We start from the raw sequence: 17,876 nt of genomic DNA on the forward strand, positions 1-17,876 counted from the left end.
ATCTATTACAAAGTATGAGGAGCGGAACGAGACTAATTACAGATTGTAATATAAACACTTAGTGCTCTCTAGTAGACTCTCACAATTAATTTCATTTACTGTCGTATTCAATTTTTCTTTATCTCTTTCTCCAGCAGTCCAATCATTCCAGTTCTCGTATGTTTCGGCGCCGATTTCGTTTCAGAAATTCATATAGTCGTGTGACTGGCTTCTACAAAGAAGTACTAGTTTCTCTGGAGTATAAATGATCGAACGAGCTGGTGCAGTGTTAAGATAAAATTACTCGTGTTGATGACAACGGCGGATCAAATACCCGTCTGACCATCCAGATGTTTGCTTCCCGGGATTTCCCTCAATGCTCAACGCAAGTGCCTGGATTGTTTTTTTGACAAGGGCTCGGTCGGTTTGATCTCCCATTTCCATCTTGTGCTCCGTCTCTATCAAGGGAAGTACTTGACTTCGAACGCTCAAAACTGCACGAAAATGTGCTAAGAAAATAAATGGCTCAACCAAAAAAAACAGTGATTTAAACCATTGGCATTCCTCTCTTATGCATTCCATTCTCTTCCTCTACAGTTTTTACGATCTACAGTTCCGTTGTGTACAACACTTGTGTCTGCGCCAGTTTTGGATAGCGCCATTTTATCATACACGGTATACTTTAACCACGGCGGTACGCGAACTGTTTAAAAAATCAGCCGTTTCGTAAATGCTTCCACCATTGGCGCGGAAGTCAATGATCACGCACTTCTTGACGTCACATAAATCGCTCCGTTTCTGCGTTACCAGAACCACTGATTTGTTTCGTCCCCCAGCACACTTTATATACTCTCCATTGCTAGTGCTGCCACCTGCCACCTGTGAGTGGTTACTGCACGCTGACGTCAAACATTGGCATTTGTCACATTTATGTGGCTGGACCGTATATTTTCCTTCACTTGAGGAAGGCATTCGATACGCTTCCACACTGCTATTTATTGAACAGACTACAAAGTTAACGCGCAAGGTAATAGGTGGATGTCGCGTGAGTTTTATTGCGTTATCGTATATAATTTCTCAGTTAAAATAAAGATGCAGGAGTCAGAAAGAAGGAAGAAAGGACGGCAGGAAGTAACTCATAGATGAGAAAGAAACAGAAATAATGGCACATTGCTCGTTTATCCAGAATATGGGCTCGTGGACGGTAAGTCTGACACGTATAAATAGCGACTTAACTGTTGCCGCAGACTAGAGGGATCATAAACATTAAACTCGGTGCGAATATTACTATCGCACTGTCTCCTAGCCGCTGCAACAGCAAATTCTACCGTTTCGCAAGAAAGAAAATGTGTGCTATTCTGAAGTCATTATTGCACGGGAGATTCTGAGAAATAGAAGGAATGTTGCGCAGTGGAAAAATGTGACTGGAAGGAGGCGAGGGGAAACATCTCATTACCAGGGCACCAAAGATTTCCTTCAGCTGACGTAGCGAGTGTGGTATTTGCCGCCTGATGATATAATGACGGTTTCCCAGCAGTCGAGAGATGTTCATTAATCACTCGGGAAACTTTCCAGCTGGCTGTTTGTTCAAGGTTCGCTCCGCATAAAATTTATACCTAGTAATGTCGAAAGACGAAAGTAATGAGAAGCTGCAAAAATGAGAACAGCGAGAAACTTAACATCAGGATTAATGGTTACGAAGTAGATGAAGTTAACGAAATCTGCTACCTAGGCAGTAGAATAACCAATGATGGATGTGGTAAGGAGGACATCAAAAGCAAACTAACAATGGCAAAAAGGGCATTCCCAAGAAGGCTATTAGTATAAAACATAGGCATTAATTTGAGGAAGAAATTTCTGAGAATGTACGTCTGGAGTACAACACTGTATGGTAGTGAAACATGGACTGTGGGAAAACCGGAACAGAAGAGAATCGAAGCATTTGTGATGTGGTGCAACAGAGGGATGTTGAAAATTAAGTGGACTGAAAAGGTAAGGCATGAGGAGGTTCTGCGCGCAGTCTGAGGGGAAAGGAATATGTGGAAAATACTGATAAGGAGAAGGGACAGGATGATAATTTGTGGTAAGAACTTGTGGGACCAAACTGCTCAGGTCATCAGTCCCTAAGCTTACGCACTACTTAGTCTAACTTAAACTAACTTACGCTAAGGTCAACACATACACACCCATGCCCGAGGGAGGACTCAAAACTCCGACGAGAAGAGCCGCAGGATGATAGGACATCTGTTAAGCCATGGGGGAATGATTTCCTTGGTACTAGAAGGAGCTGTAGAGGGCAAAAACTGTAGATGAAGACAGACATTGGAATACATCCAGCAAATAATTGAGGACGTAGGTTGCAAGTGCTACTCTGAGATGAAGAGATTAGCACAGGAGAGGAATTCGTGGCGGGCCGCATCAAACCAGTCAGAAGACTAATGACCCCCCCCCCCCCAAAAAAAAAGGTCGAGATCGAAACGCAAAGAGAAAAAGAATGCCCAACTGCAGCCACAAACAAGTTAGCGTTATAAGCATAGACTCAACAGCGGAAGTCATTACAGAACTGAGTCATGCAACCGAGATTTCGAGGAAACAATTCGAAAAGGTATTCTGTGGTCTTTATCGAAATGGCACAATCTTCTTGTCATTGGGATCAAGGAGACGATAACGTGAATCAGAAAGGATCGTATGAGTAGCGAAGAATAGGGACCGAAACCTGCTAAGCCTTTACCAGGGGAAAAATGATCCTGGCAGAGCACACAGACGGCGAATACCTGTAAGTCCCTCTTCCCTCTTTTAAAGGCGCGCGGGGTGACCGCGCGGTCTTGGACGCTTTGCCACGGTTCGCGCGGCTTCCCCCGTCGGAGGTTCGAGTCCAACCTCGGGCATGGGTGTGTTTGTTGTCCTTGGCGTAAGTTAGTTTAAGTAGAGTGTAAGCCTAGAGATCGATGACCTCAGCAGTTTGGTCCCATAGGAACTTACCATCACCACCACCACCACCACCACCACCACCTCTTTAAAATGACAGAAAAGTGGGGTAGTAGCTGCCTCAATCCTGATCCTATCTTCCTCATCAATAATTCGGGCGTGCGAACATATCCACAGTCTTTTAATCTCTCTATGCTTGAGGAACAAATCGAGGATAGGAACTCGTGTCCGCAAACACCATCCGAGGCTGCTGCAGAACGTCTAAGTTATAGGCGACGGCTCCTGCCCCTAGGACACCCCTACACCAGCAAACTTGACTTTGTTCGCTGACGGACCGTAGACGCAACGTCTCGCAATGTTTTTTGTTGTTCAGTGATCGCGACTGATTACGACGATCGCCTGTGGAGAATAGGAAGCCAGCTGTTGCACAAACAGGCCATGTTCCTATGAATGCGATGGTCTGCTCCCTGGTAGATAACGGTTTCGGACACGGATTTTCAGATGCTTTTTTTTCTTCGATGAATTTTATCCATAGTGGATGCTGTCGAACTCCGTGACTGTTCCTTTATGGGGTTGTAGAAAAATATCCGCTACCAGTCACAATAAAAGGTTGTTTATTCGTCACATCAAAAATGGTTCAAATGGCTCTGAGCACTATGCGACTTAACTTCTGAGGTCATCAGTCGCCCAGAACTTAGAACTAATTAAACCTAACTACCCTAAGGACATCACACACATCCATGCCCGAGGCAGGATTCGAAACTGCGACCGTAGCGGTCGCCCGGTTCCAGACTGTAGCGCCTAGAACCGCACGACCACTCCGGCCGGCTTATTCGTCACATCTTCAGGTGTTTATACATTCGTTTACATGTTTGTACTGTTGGAGATCACTGTATAAATACGAAACAATTACACTCCTGGAAATGGAAAAAAGAACACATTGACACCGGTGTGTCAGACCCACCAGACTTGCTCCGGACACTGCGAGAGGGCTGTACAAGCAATGATCACACGCACGGCACAGCGGACACACCAGGAACCGCGGTGTTGGCCGCCGAATGGCGCTAGCTGCGCAGCATTTGTGCACCGCCGCCGTCAGTGTCAGCCAGTTTGCCGTGGCATACGGAGCTCCATCGCAGTCTTTAACACTGGTAGCATGCCGCGACAGCGTGGACGTGAACCGTATGTGCAGTTGACGGACTTTGAGCGAGGGTGTATAGTGGGCATGCGGGAGGCCGGGTGGACGTACCGCCGAATTGCTCAACACGTGGGGCGTGAGGTCTCCACAGTACATCGATGTTGTCGCCAGTGGTCGGCGGAAGGTGCACGTGCCCGTCGACCTGGGACCGGACCGCAGCGACGCACGGATGCACGCCAAGACCGTAGGATCCTACGCAGTGCCGTAGGGGACCGCACCGCCACTTCCCAGCAAATTAGGGACACTGTTGCTCCTGGGGTATCGGCGAGGACCATTCGCAACCGTCTCCATGAAGCTGGGCTACGGTCCCGCACACCGTTAGGCCGTCTTCCGCTCACGCCCCAACATCGTGCAGCCCGCCTCCAGTGGTGTCGCGACAGGCGTGAATGGAGGGACGAATAGAGACGTGTCGTCTTCAGCGATGAGAGTCGCTTCTGCCTTGGTGCCAATGATGGTCGTATGCGTGTTTGGCGCCGTGCAGGTGAGCGCCACAATCAGGACTGCATACGACCGAGGCACACAGGGCCAACACCCGGCATCATGGTGTGGGGAGCGATCTCCTACACTGGCCGTACACCACTGGCGATCGTCGAGGGGACACTGAATAGTGCACGGTACATCCAAACCGTCATCGAACCCATCGTTCTACCATTCCTAGACCGGCAAGGGAACTTGCTGTTCCAACAGGACAATGCACGTCCGCATGTATCCCGTGCCACCCAACGTGCTCTAGAAGGTGTAAGTCAACTACCCCGGTCAGCAAGATCTCCGGATCTGTCCCCCATTGAGCATGTTTGGGACTGGATGAAGCGTCGTCTCACGCGGTCTGCACGTCCAGCACGAACGCTGGTCCAACTGAGGCGCCAGGTGGAAATGGCATGGCAAGCCGTTCCACAGGACTACATCCAGCATCTCTACGATCGTCTCCATGGGAGAATAGCAGCCTGCATTGCTGCAAAAGGTGGATATACACTGTACTAGTGCCGACATTGTGCATGCTCTGTTGCCTGTGTCTATGTGCCTGTGGTTCTGTCAGTGTGATCATTGGATGTATCTGACCCCAGGAATGTGTCAATAAAGTTTCCCCTTCCTGGGACAATGAATTCACGGTGTTCTTATTTCAATTTCCAGGAGTGTATTTGCTGGTGACTACACAAATACAAGTGGGGCAATTGTAAGTGGTAAGGCAGCATTTGACGAAAATATATCTGTACTTACAAAAAGATGAAGCACCATTATTATAGTTATGCTGTGATGATAGTTTTGCCACTTAGGTACACACTAATGGTCATTTTCATATCCATATATCTTGTATAGCTCCATATTACACTATTATGATGTGCACTATACTATGTTTACATTTTTCTTCTCTTATGGACCGAAAAACATTGGGCATTTTAGGGTGTTACAGGGGAAAAGTAAACTGCAGATGGAAACGCGTGTCCGAAACCATCATCTACAAATGCAACAGAGCATCACAGTCATAGGAGACAACGACTTCCTCCACAACATCCAGCTCCACCTTCTTCGCTGGCGATAGTGGCAATCAATCACTGAATAGGAAGCAACACTGCGAGACGTTCCACCTACGGTCACATTTTCTGCCGAAAGGTTGGCCTAGTGGCAAGCGCCTACAATTTCGACGAAAAGCAGCTTCGTTGGATGACGTTTCCGACACATGTTCCAGTCCTCGATTTGTTTCTCAAGACACATTCTACAACCCCTCGAAGTTTGCCGCAACATTTCTGGGGTACACTGTGTATGTGCTTTTCCCACTGTCTCCATTTTCGTCCATTGATTTACAGTACATTCCACTGTCAATATCTCCTCTCTCACTTACCCTATCTCCTTTTGTCTTACTTCCCCTTAGCCACTTTCTCCACGATACCTCGGCAGCGCAAAAATTATGGTGGTTCCAATTTACTGCCGCGTGGGGTAGCCGCTTGGTCTTAGGCGCCATGCCACGGTCCGAACGGCTCCCCCCGTCGGAGGTTCGAGCCCTTCCTTGGGCATTTGTGATTGGGTTGTCCTTAGCGTAAGTTAGTTTAAGTTAGATTAAGTAGTGTATAAGCCTAGGTACCGATCACCTCAGCAGTTTGGTCCCATAGGATCTTACCACAAATTTCCAAACCTTTTTTTTTTCCTAACGCATTTTCTCCCTATATCAACCTATTTAAAATTTTGGTCAAAAATACGCCCTTCCCTATACCCACATAGTTCACCTGTCTGGGAGGATCTAGACCTCCAGTCCTATGTGTGGTCTCCACTAATCTGTATCATTCATTGCCACAATATAGCATCCCTTTTGCTCCCACTTCTTCTATCTCCATCCATATTTCTTTTTCTTTTACTGCCACTGGCTCTCACACACCATCATTATCTCTTTTTGGCTCTCGCTATCATTTTGTTCTTCCTTTTCTCTTCCATTGCCACGTCCTCTCTCGAACCATCGTTGTCTCCTCTCTTTTTCTCTCCTACTGGCACTGTCTCCTCTCTCTTCCATGGTCACTGTCTCTCTGCTACTCTTTTACAGCACAGAAAAGCGCGATATGTTAACATACCGAAAATTTTGGTCAGGAGGGCAGAATGAGGATTGAATCAGATGGCTCCCCACTCTTCCGTCAGAGGAATTTTTTTGAAACAGTTTTCGGAAATGTTGTTAGTCATAAAATATATTAAAATATAGTAAAAGCAGGGTCGACCACATAAAATATTTAGTTTTTAAACATGTTAACCAGCTTTGATCTGTTTCTGAATATCCAAATTTTCTGTTTCCATCGGACTTTCTAAAATGTTATTTCAACAGCCCCTCTTTTCCTGCGATGTTCGTGCTGAGTCCTCCTACAAGAGCAATTCATCTAGATCTCTGGCCGATAGGCGGCATGCGTCCTCTGGACATGGCCTGATAAAAACAAACCCTGCTGTCCCGCGCCTTCGTGAGATGAAGTCTGCATTATCTGGCAGCAGACACATGGCGCCTACTATTCCCCCCCCCCTCCCCCTCCCGCGTAAGACAACCACTGCTCCAGCCGTTTTCAAAGTCGCCTCACGTTTCCCTTCACTAGGCGAGTGGGCAGTTCTACAAATAGCACGGCAGTAGACGCCCTTTGGCCTTCACGACCTACACAAGCGTTCCTCGCTCGCTCCTATCTTCGTTCACCTGCTTCTCCGGTGACCTTCCATTTAGCTACGCATACAATTTAGTATATGAAATCAAAATCCGGGTGGTTATGTTTCGGCAGTCACTAGTACAAATTCATAATTTATTACGCAATGGGGATTAATTTGTTCTGTTTTAACTTGATGACATGTTACAGGTTTTGCACATGTTACGAGACAGTTTGATCAAAATGGTCGCGCGATAAACGCAGTCTATAGTTCCTTTTCATTCTTTCCTTTCTGCTACATTTGAGCTTCCTCCAATTTCTTTTAACTGGCTCCACACATCTGCCGGCGCACAATTATCCCACTCTGCCATCACGTCCTAATGCGACCAGATTCTGTATCTTCAACTGTTATGTTTCGAAAGCAAATCCATTCAATGATACAATGAATTACGGGTTGTAGCAACATATTACGATGAAAGTATCTGAGTAAAAACTGTCAGCTTACCTTCTTATTTTATTCGCTGAAAAAAATGGTTCAAATGGCTCTGAGCACTATGGGACTTAACTGCTGTGGTCATCAGTCCCCGAGAACTTAGAACTACTTAAACCTAACTAACCTAAGGACACCAAACACATCCATGCCCGAGGCAGGATTCGAACCTGCGACCGTAGCGGTCACGCGATTCCAGACTGTAGCGCCTAGAACCGCACGGCCACTCTGGCGGGCCTGTCCGCTGAAAGTTACAAGTAACTGACCTGAGCCGTGTGTGGCTCATGTTCCCGCCATCATGTATTTTACACCTTGTTTTTAACGTATTTCCACATCACTACGTAAATTTTAATTACTGGTGTCACTGAGTTTCTACTTTGCCTGACCATGACAAACGCTAGCAGCGCGTATCGATATATCCCCTCTCGTAGTATCTTTGCTCAACTGCTATTACTTCCCGGTCGTTGTCTGTCGTAAACCAGTTCGATAGGCAGTTCGTATCACGAGTTCGGGTCTCCCAGTGTGTTGGAGCGCGTCTGGAGCGCAGTAAGGACCTGCCAGTCGGGAAGTTGCAATTCGGTACTAGTGCAGTCGGGTTGAGCAGCAGTTAGGTCTTCCAGCGCATCACTTGAGCCGGGCCACGGTCTTGGTGGATAGTCGGTCGGTCGTCCTACCGGACGACGCGTTTTGGCTCGCCGATCGTTCATGAGTCGGCTACGTGTGTGTGTGCATCGACTTCCGATTTGTCTTCGTGGGTGCTTAGTTATTGTTGGGTATCGTTCAGGTCTTCGTACAAGTGTTTTTCAGGTTGTGTGTGTAGTTGGTGTGGTGTCACCACCAGACACCACACTTGCTAGGTGGTAGCCTTTAAATCGGCCGCGGTCCATTAGTATACGTCGGACCCACGTGTCGCCACTGTCAGTGATAGCAGACCGAGCGCCACCACACGGCAGGTCTAGAGAGACGTCCTGGCACTCGCCCCAGTTGTACAGCCGACTTTGCCTGAGATGGATTACTGACAAATACGCTCTCATTTGCCGAGACGATAGTTAGCATAGCCTTCAGCTACATTTGCTACGACCTAGAAAGGCGCCGTATTCAATTGATATTGAGATTCTATTAATGTATCATCAAGAGCGATGTTCTACAAATGTGGATTAAAGTTAAGTATTCCAGAAGCTACGTACTTTTCTTTATAGCATTCATTACGTATCCTGTTTCAGACCTCACGCCAGCCTGCGTGAATTTAAGCGCGTGCCTTTCGGCTTCCTCTCATTGTGTCTAGGCTGTCTTGTCTAGACACAACAGTTGGTGTTATTTCCACTGACGACTGTTTTAGATGTTGTCGGCATTCTGCGGGAGTCGGTCGGTTGCTGCGAACCAGAGAAGTTATCTCCGCACGGTGCAGTCGGCTGGTTCGCTGGCGGTCCCTGCGTAGTGTCGGAGCGTTTGTGGAGCTGTCCGATCGTTGCGAGCTTCGTGGTTCACCGACCCAGGACGTCAAAATTGAGTAGCGGTTTCAACTATTCAAGCCACGTCCACTCATGTTGTGTGGTACGTTTCGGTAGTTCACTGTTGGGAGGTTTTCCTGTGAGCAACACCGAGTGCTTCTATTGCTGAAATCTAGCTGCCATGTGGTGCAATTAACTATATTGGTTGACTACAATTCGAATGCACCAGCGGAATTTTCTGTGTTGAGCCCGTTAGTGTTCTGCTTACGTGCCCTGGCCACTAACGTAATTTCAGGAAGCGTCCTTTCCTCACCTGTTGTTACTGTCCAACATGGTGTGTAATTTTGACAGCTAATACGTATTTCATTGTGGATAATCACGTTCATAACCTTCTGTGTTTGAGTTCTCATGTACTGATTAGTGACAAGCAAGTCCTTGTGTCGGTTGGTCCGTGGCTGTCCCCTGGTTGGGTTCCGACGGATCAAGTGTAGTTGGGCTCACCACCTGTCTCACCTAAATGAAGGAGGGCAGATCGACCTCCCTGGAGGCTTCCGAGTGCCGTTGTCTTTATTGTCTTTCCCACCGGTGTTTAATTATTTGCTTTCAGCTACATAAAATTTAGGGCTTATGGTTATATTTTTTAAAAATTTTGGAAATTTTTGGGCTTTCAGCCTTGCGAGTTATTCTTAAAATTATCTTTCAAGCTTAAACATTGCGACCTTCTGCCTTTAAAAGATTATGGTAATATATTTTAAAATTTTGAAACTTAATTGTGGCCTTCAGCCATTTGTATTGCAGCTTGCATGTGTTTGTTCTATCTACTTTGCCTTGAGGCCTTCCATCTAGCTGTGATATATGTTTTTTAAATTATTTTATTGGTATTTTAACTGCATTTTTATCTTGTTAATTTTGAAGATTTCTTGTTTGGAGGCCTTCAGGCGTGAAAGAGTTGCATTTGGTAAAGGTTCGGCTATGTAGCGCTTTGGTTGTAAATGTGTTATTAAATTACAATAAATTACAATTAGAAGGTGAAACTGACCCCAACCTTATTTGGCCTTTTCCACAATCCTAATTACCTGTTCTGCCCAGCGGGTTTAGCGGGCGTTTATGACCTGTTTTATTTGCTTCCTTCTCACCCATTCCACAGTTGAAATGGCGTTTGTCTTCTAGTTCTTGTTTATTACTTAAAGAAATCGGAAGAGGGCAGCAGTAGGTATTGGTACGTTCCTATGCGACCAAACTGCTGAGGTTATCGGTACCTAGGCTTACACACTACTTAATCTAACTTAAAGTAAGATCAACACACACACCCATGCCCGAGTGAGGCTCTAACCTCCGACGGAGGGAGCCGCGTGAATCGTGGCAAGGCGCCTCACAATCAGACCTCGCGGCGGCAGCAGTAGTTAGAAGTCAACATGATTATCGCACAGGTCAAATATTGAATGCGTACGATTACCTGATACAAACACTGACTGAATTCTCCTTTACACCTTTCCCGTTATTTTAAATCGGTATTCACTGGGGACCGAGCGGCTATGGCAAGGGAGACACTACTACCAAGACTTCAGTAATGAGATTACGTTTTGTCACCATGTGAGTGATGCACATAGACGTGTATGGCACAGACCTTGTGAGACATACTTTGGATTGCCCGGTGGTGTTTAAATGACAGAGCTTTGGCGTAAAACTTACATAAAGAGACCTGTGACGTAATGGCCGTTGTCGAACATAGTAGACGCCGAACAGAACGTAAAAAAGAAGCTGTACCGCTCCATGCGCATTAAAGGCAGAGGGTGCAGTGGGTGCCTACCTGTTGCCAGTGAGAATGTCCATGAGGGAGCTCTTGCCCGCACCGGAGGAGCCCATGATGGCGGTCAGCTGACCGCTGCTGAACCGCCCCGTCACGCCTTGCAGGATAGTCGTCTTGCCTGAGAACAAAATAAATTCAGAATTTCAGTGTCGATTTTCCTTTAGAGCCTAATTACGCGCTGCGCAAGTGTGCTCTCAGAATCAAATGCTATAAAAAAATTCTAACGCCCTTAAGCACTATGTTCAGTGGCACCAGGGTGTAACATGTACATACTGACAAGGGAACCTCCCCATCGCACCCCCCTCAGATTTAGTTATAACTTGGCACAGTGGATAGGCCTTGATAAACTGAACACAGATCAATTGAGAAAACAGGAAGAAGTTGTGTGGAACTGTGAAAAAATAAGCAAAATATACAAACTTAGTAGTCCATGGGCCATATAAGCAACATCAAGGAGAACATAAGCTCAGGAGCGCCGTGGTCCCGTGGTAGCGTGAGCAGCTGCAGAAGGAGAGGTCCTTGGTTCAAGTCTTCCCACCAGTGAAAATTTTACCCTCTTTATTTTTGCATAGTTATTATCTGTCAGTTCGTTCATTGACGTCTCTGTTCACTGTAATAAGTTTAGTGTCTGTGTTTTGCGACCGCACCGCAAAACCGTGCGATTAGTAGACGAAAGGAGGTGCCTCTCCAATGGGAACCGAAAACATTTGATCGCAAGGTCATAGGTCAACCGATTCCTCCACAGGAAAACACATCTGATATATTCTATACGACACTGGTGACGGCATGTGCGTCAGATGACAAGAATATGTTGTCGACCCACCTAACTTTTACACTTGGCGAATAGGTAAAAAGATTCTTCTACCTTGCCCGATTTAGGTTTTCTTGTGGATGTGATAATCACTCCCAAAAAAGTGATGAAAACATAAGAGTTTGTCACATAAACTGAAAACAAAAAATTAAAGTTTTCTCTCGATGGAAGATTTGAACCAAGGACCTTTCGTTCCGCAGCTGCTCACGTTACCACGAGACCACGGCGCTTCTGCGGTCCCTGTGTCCTTGATGTTGCCTATCTTCCCATGAACTACTCAGTTTGTATATTTTGCTTATTTTTTCACAGTTCCACACAACTTCTTCCTGATTTCTCAATTGATCTGTGTTCAGTTTTTCAAGGCCTATCCACAGTGCCAACTTATAACTAAATCTGAGCGGGGTGCGATGGGGAGGTTCCCTTGTGAGGGATGCAGTGTTTGTGATTAGTTTATCGCTGTCATCGCTGACCAGGTGGGACAATATGAGCAACGTTTATTCTGGAGCACAACCATGCCCTGTCAACGAGCATGTATTTCTGGTGAACAACTTCAACCATTTGATTGGGGTCCCACTATGGGCCTGCTGGATACTGGATGGACGAATCGATGGGTTGCTATACATGTTTGGCAAAAGGTATCTGTAGAGTGTCTCTGCTTTCAGCAGTTGTCTGTGGAACATTTCCAGACCACTATAACAGGGTCTGGATGTCCACGCAGTATAGGGTAAGGTGGTACTATTGCGATCATTTCGGACAAATGTTATTGTAACTGGAAATATATTGAGAAAAGAAATAATTTTAACTATGGTACATATTCTTGGATGTCTAACACAAATATTAGACAGTTACAAATGTTGGTATAAACACAAAAAAAGGTTACAGAATTGAGAAAAATCGATCGAAAATATACCACACTAGGTACAATTGTGATCACTTTCTGGTACAATTTTGATCACTGGCATCTTCCACAAAAAAACACTTTTTCCCTCAGGCACCAGCGCATACTTCGTGGTACTAAACATTCCATTTTTGGCAGCGAATCCAGTCACCCTTAGCTACTGATTCTGCACTATAATAATTCAATAAACAAAACTCACAATTATTCTTTCTGTTTGCTGGCGATTTGGAGCTTCTTTCATCATTACTCACAGACGTACATGTCTGTTTAGTGTTCTTGTTGTATTTATTCATTGCTTTCCTTGTGCCCTGTTGAAAATGTTTTCCCTAGCCGCGGAGGTTTTCCAGGTTTCCATCTGAAGTGAGTCTAGCTGATGTCTGTGTTTTCCTCTTCCGAGACAAAAATTTTTTCTCAGGACTTGGCAAAATGTCCTTGACAGCATAATGCTGAGAAATTGTACTGGACCCTGGCGTTACGGATTTGACGTGTTCTTCAGTTACATCTTTTGAAGATAAGGGTTCTTCTCCCACAATGCTGTTAGTAGCTTGACTGGTGGAGATTGAAGGAGCAGGAGCCTCGAATAACGTTGAAGGTGCAAATTTATCCTCGGGAACAATGTCTCTGCAAAAGGGCTGTACACTGCAACCCTTTGACTGCGCACCCAACGGACTCAGTTTTGCTCCAGGCATCACAGAAAATTGTACAGAATCGTTGTTTTGTAATGCTTTCATTGGGATTGCGATGAATCAAGTTAGTTGCTTTTCTGTGATACTGAGCCTTTAGGAACTTGAAGAAAGTTCTATCTAATGGTGGCAGTACATGTGTACTGTGCAGAGGCAATCCCAAAAGTTCTATGCCATTTTCCCGACAATATTCTACAGCATCTAAGCTGGTAGGGCTGCCATGGTTGTCAATAATAAGAAGTGTAATAGGGCTACCCATTGTTTTGTATTTCTTGAAGTATGGAAGCCAGACTATGAATAATTCTTCATTAGTGTATCCCGATTCACTCATCTCTGTAATGGAACCAGGAGGTAAGCCATCTTTAAATTCATGGCGTTTCCTCATTTTAAAAATTACCATTGGTGGTAAATACGTACCACTTGCATTCATGCATGCAGCAACAGTCACATTTTGTCCTCTATCCACGTTTGTTATGAAACAACTTCTCGCTTTCCTTTACGACTTACTATTTTTGTGGGTCTGTTGTTAAGAGGAAAGCTGGATTCATCCATATCATAAATACACTCTGGTTTATCAAAAGAATCATATTCCTTAAAGATTTCTTCTAAATTCTGAAAATATATACTTCTGCTTTATTTAAGCCTTCAGCTCTGGCTCGCGGAAGACCCTCGGGTTTTCTCAGGCTAAGGTGACTGTGTCTCTTAACAAATGCTATAAACCAATCGATTCCAGCAACCTTGTTTTCTAAGTTCCATGGATGTTTCAAATAATTTTTCTCGGATAACCGAAATGCAGCTTTTCTTAACTGGAGTGGCGTCAGACCCAATCCTCTCTGTTCTACAAATAAAGCTCTCTGGACCAAAGCATCTTCCATTTCACAACTGAGAACCGTTGGATACCCAATTCCTGTTTCTGTGGGACTAGTCGGAGTTAATCCAGCTTGCATTTTCATTTTAATTTGCACTTTACCATGTAAAGTATTGAAAGGAATGTCATATAATTCTGAACAGCTCGAAGGCTCAAATGTCCACTCATTACACTCTTTATCGTCTCATCTAATGCAGCTGGACTCCTTTTGTTGAAGATTTTCTTTTCTACTCGTTTTCGTGGCATCTAGAAAATAAGAAGTGGCTTTAAAAATCGCGTAGGAAAATGTTTAAATATACAGAATTTATTTGCAATAATTGTGTATAATATGTCTATGGTAAGCAATCGTGACGAACTAAACTAAAAAACTGCGCTGCTCGAAATTGTACTAAGGTATCGAAATTGTACCATTTTTCTGATCGAAGATATCCTATTGGCGTGAGGGAAATCACTAGTATATAGTAGTGAATTGTGCCAAGAGATGGCAACACATGTCACAGAGGTTTTCTCTGTAGGTGCCTCAGAACACGCCCGAACGGAAAACAAGTTTCTAACCTCACTAATATAGAATTTTCAAGCGCGTGGAAACTATAAAATTTATAAGAGCGCGTTAGACTAAGTAGCTTCACTTACCTCTTCACAGGAAAAAGTTTATGTCTCTGTAGCACAAAGTGGTATATACTTGGAAAAGACAGGAGGATCTGTAGAAAACTGCTACACCACAACGCCACACAAAGGCAAGTGCTACCAACACTATTAGACTGACAAATGGCGCGAAACCTTATGTTAATTGGAATTGTACCTATATCGAAATTGTACCACCGTATCCAAGATGCACGTCAGCATCAACATATTGTGAGAACAGCAGTGGTTGGCTGGACAGCATAGAGGGACGAAATCTGGGCACATTCCGCACCTACAGTGTCACCAAGGACCATTTAGAGCCGGATGATTGCAGCAGGACTAATATCACGTGTGCGTCTGGCCAGGCTACGACCGACACCATGATAGCGCCGAGTGTGGTTGCTCTGGTGTCGTGAAAGAATCGACGAGAGTGAAATGGCGCTCTGTTGTCTTCAGTGATGAGAACAGGTTCTGTCTGTCTGCGAGTGATTGACGTTCACGTGTACGGCGTAGATATAGTGAGAGGCTATTCCGAAGTGTATTCGCCCATGACACGTATGTCCAACCCCATGCTTGAGAGGACAACTCGTAGTCTCACATGTCATGGACTCTTATCCCAGTGGTACTGCCATTTCTTCGCCAGAGAAGTGATGTGCTTTTTTAGCAGAAGAGTACAGTCCATATACGACTGCTGCTATGCAACGTGCTCTTTGTGCTGTACAGCAACTCCCCTATACAGAGAGATCACTGGGTGCCTATTCTGTATCTTTCCGCCATTGTGCCGATCGTTTCGGTACTCAATAGCACCGAACGGTCTATTACTCGAATTAGAGTCCCTGTGTTATTCAGTATGCATTTCGGCAGCGATAGCGTTCGGGTCTACGGAACCGAAGCGCTGTTGTCGGTTCGTGTCGCGCAAGCCAATCAAAAGCAAGCGGCTGCAGATCCGCGCTTGCGCACTGCAGCGCGCACAGCGCCACGAACACAAAGCGGCTAGCAGACGACACAGGCGCGCTATTCTTCCAAGTACTGAAAATTGCATTTATGTTGCCATAACGCATGACGCCGCATTCCATCGAGCTGACGTGCCAGCCTTCATCGCCCTTGCCTCCTCCTTAACAATATCAGGCGCAGTATATCCATTTCAATGATTCTCAGCTGAAATGCATAAAAATGTTTACAGTTTCTCTGACCGCTTGTTTCGATGCATGCATAATAACGATAGCGTATTTGACTGTATTCTGCAGATTGTCGTAAATGCCGCATTATGTCATCTTATTCTCATTCACACGGACATAGTGTTTTGTATTTTACGTTTCGGAAAATGAGTTAGGAATGGTGTGTAGTACCACATTGTACTAATACATCTATAAAAACACCCGAAAAATTTATTCTGAGAGTTTCAAAGAATAAGAATATAAACAGAATGTGGTTATAACACGCTCCTAGAGATCCAAATGATTAAGCAGCCCACTTCCCTATATGATGCGTCAACGATTTGGGTCTTAAAAACAAAACTGAAAAAAAAACGCATTTTCGAGAGCTCCTGCAGTTTGTCGAAGCCTATAACATGCATCTCATGAATAAAAATGTTTCGTATATGGTGCTACAGTCTAAAAATATTATGGCAGAGATCTTTCATCTCTTATGTGGTTGAGGATTCTACCACAGATAAATACTTGTGACAAGCAAGATTATGAAGATGACTGCTGCTAGTTACATTCCCAGTAATTTAAGTTGTCCTCTGGTGATTCTTTAGTAACACAATCACTAAATCCAAAGCCAAAACCGCTAAATATGTTTAAAATAACAAATTATAGGTGTTAATAAACCACAGCTCACCGATCGACAGGGCCAGACCGAAATCCAAAACCTCTCGGTACAATTGTCGTAAAATCGGTGGGAGGACCGTTCGGTAACAAGTCTCAGAAGCTTACTGAATAGGATATTTGGATAAGGAACCGAAAATGACGTCACTACCGAGACTAACCTACTACACCGATCGGTCTGAACGATACAGAATAGGGCCACAGATCTCTCGCCAATTGAACATGTGTGGGGCTTAATGACGCATTAACCTTTTCGTACTCCAGAGCCTACAAGAACCATTGCTGAATTGAAACAAAAGACGCAAAATACTTGGGGCAGTCTAACGCAGGATGCCATCCGCCACCTTTAAGATCGTCTGTCTGCGAGAACATTCACGCCTGCGTTGCCGCCAGAGGATGCTACACTGCGTACTGATGCGACTGTCTGGGCCGCCTTTACTGTAACATTTGTGTTTCATTTTAATTGAATTTCTTTTCATGTACTCCTATAATGATGAACTACGCGTCCATCACTTGTCAGTAAAATGACCTTATCCTTCAGAGTGTTGAACTTCTTTTCCAACAGTGTACATATCTACTACGGACTACACTATTGCCCATAAGCAATCATAGGCGAGGAAATAGAGTGTGAAAACAGAAAAGGTAAGCAATAGTATAACCTTCTGTTAACTTTGCCCCAACAAACCGAGTTTTTTCCACTTGAGCGGACATGATTCCAAGATAACAGCTGTGGTTTGGATTCATTATGCATCTGCCGCGCTTGTACATTCGTTGTGAACGGAACGTGGTCCCCTCTTAAAGTTCACATCGAAATGTAAAAAAAAAAAAAAAAAAAAAAAAAAAAAAAAAAAAAAAAAAAAAAAAAACACACACACACACACACACACACACGCACACGCACATATATATACCCTGTTCACAGGGTAGCATTTTTGAACATCTTGAAAAAGATCAGACAATACCAGTTATCTAACGATTCGAACTCTCATTTATACAACAGCTTCATACGTATGACTACCTTACAAATGAATTAAGATTTGATTATTTGATGTTAAGTACGTAAACTAGCGAAAATTTAGAAAATATTTGACATTATTGAGCCGTGGCGAGCTGGCGCCAGTGTTATTTTGTTCATGTATCGTTGAGATCGATTGTGCTTGAGCTAAGCTATCTTTGCTTTTCGCGTGTCTTATCTTCCGG

At 44.7% G+C, this 17,876-nt stretch overlaps 1 protein-coding gene across 1 annotated transcript in view; it reads right to left on the reverse strand.

The window, feature by feature from the left end:
- Window positions 1-17,876, reverse strand: part of LOC126195214 (ATP-binding cassette subfamily G member 4-like) — a 299,475-nt gene that overhangs the window by 151,169 nt on the left and 130,430 nt on the right. The window contains exon 2 of the mRNA XM_049933733.1: window positions 10,964-11,081. Coding sequence (XP_049789690.1) covers window positions 10,964-11,081 — 118 coding nt within the window. The remainder of the gene's footprint in view (window positions 1-10,963; window positions 11,082-17,876) is intronic.

The sequence above is a fragment of the Schistocerca nitens genome, chromosome 7 (assembly GCF_023898315.1).
Source record: "Schistocerca nitens isolate TAMUIC-IGC-003100 chromosome 7, iqSchNite1.1, whole genome shotgun sequence".
NCBI lineage: Eukaryota > Metazoa > Arthropoda > Insecta > Orthoptera > Acrididae > Schistocerca > Schistocerca nitens.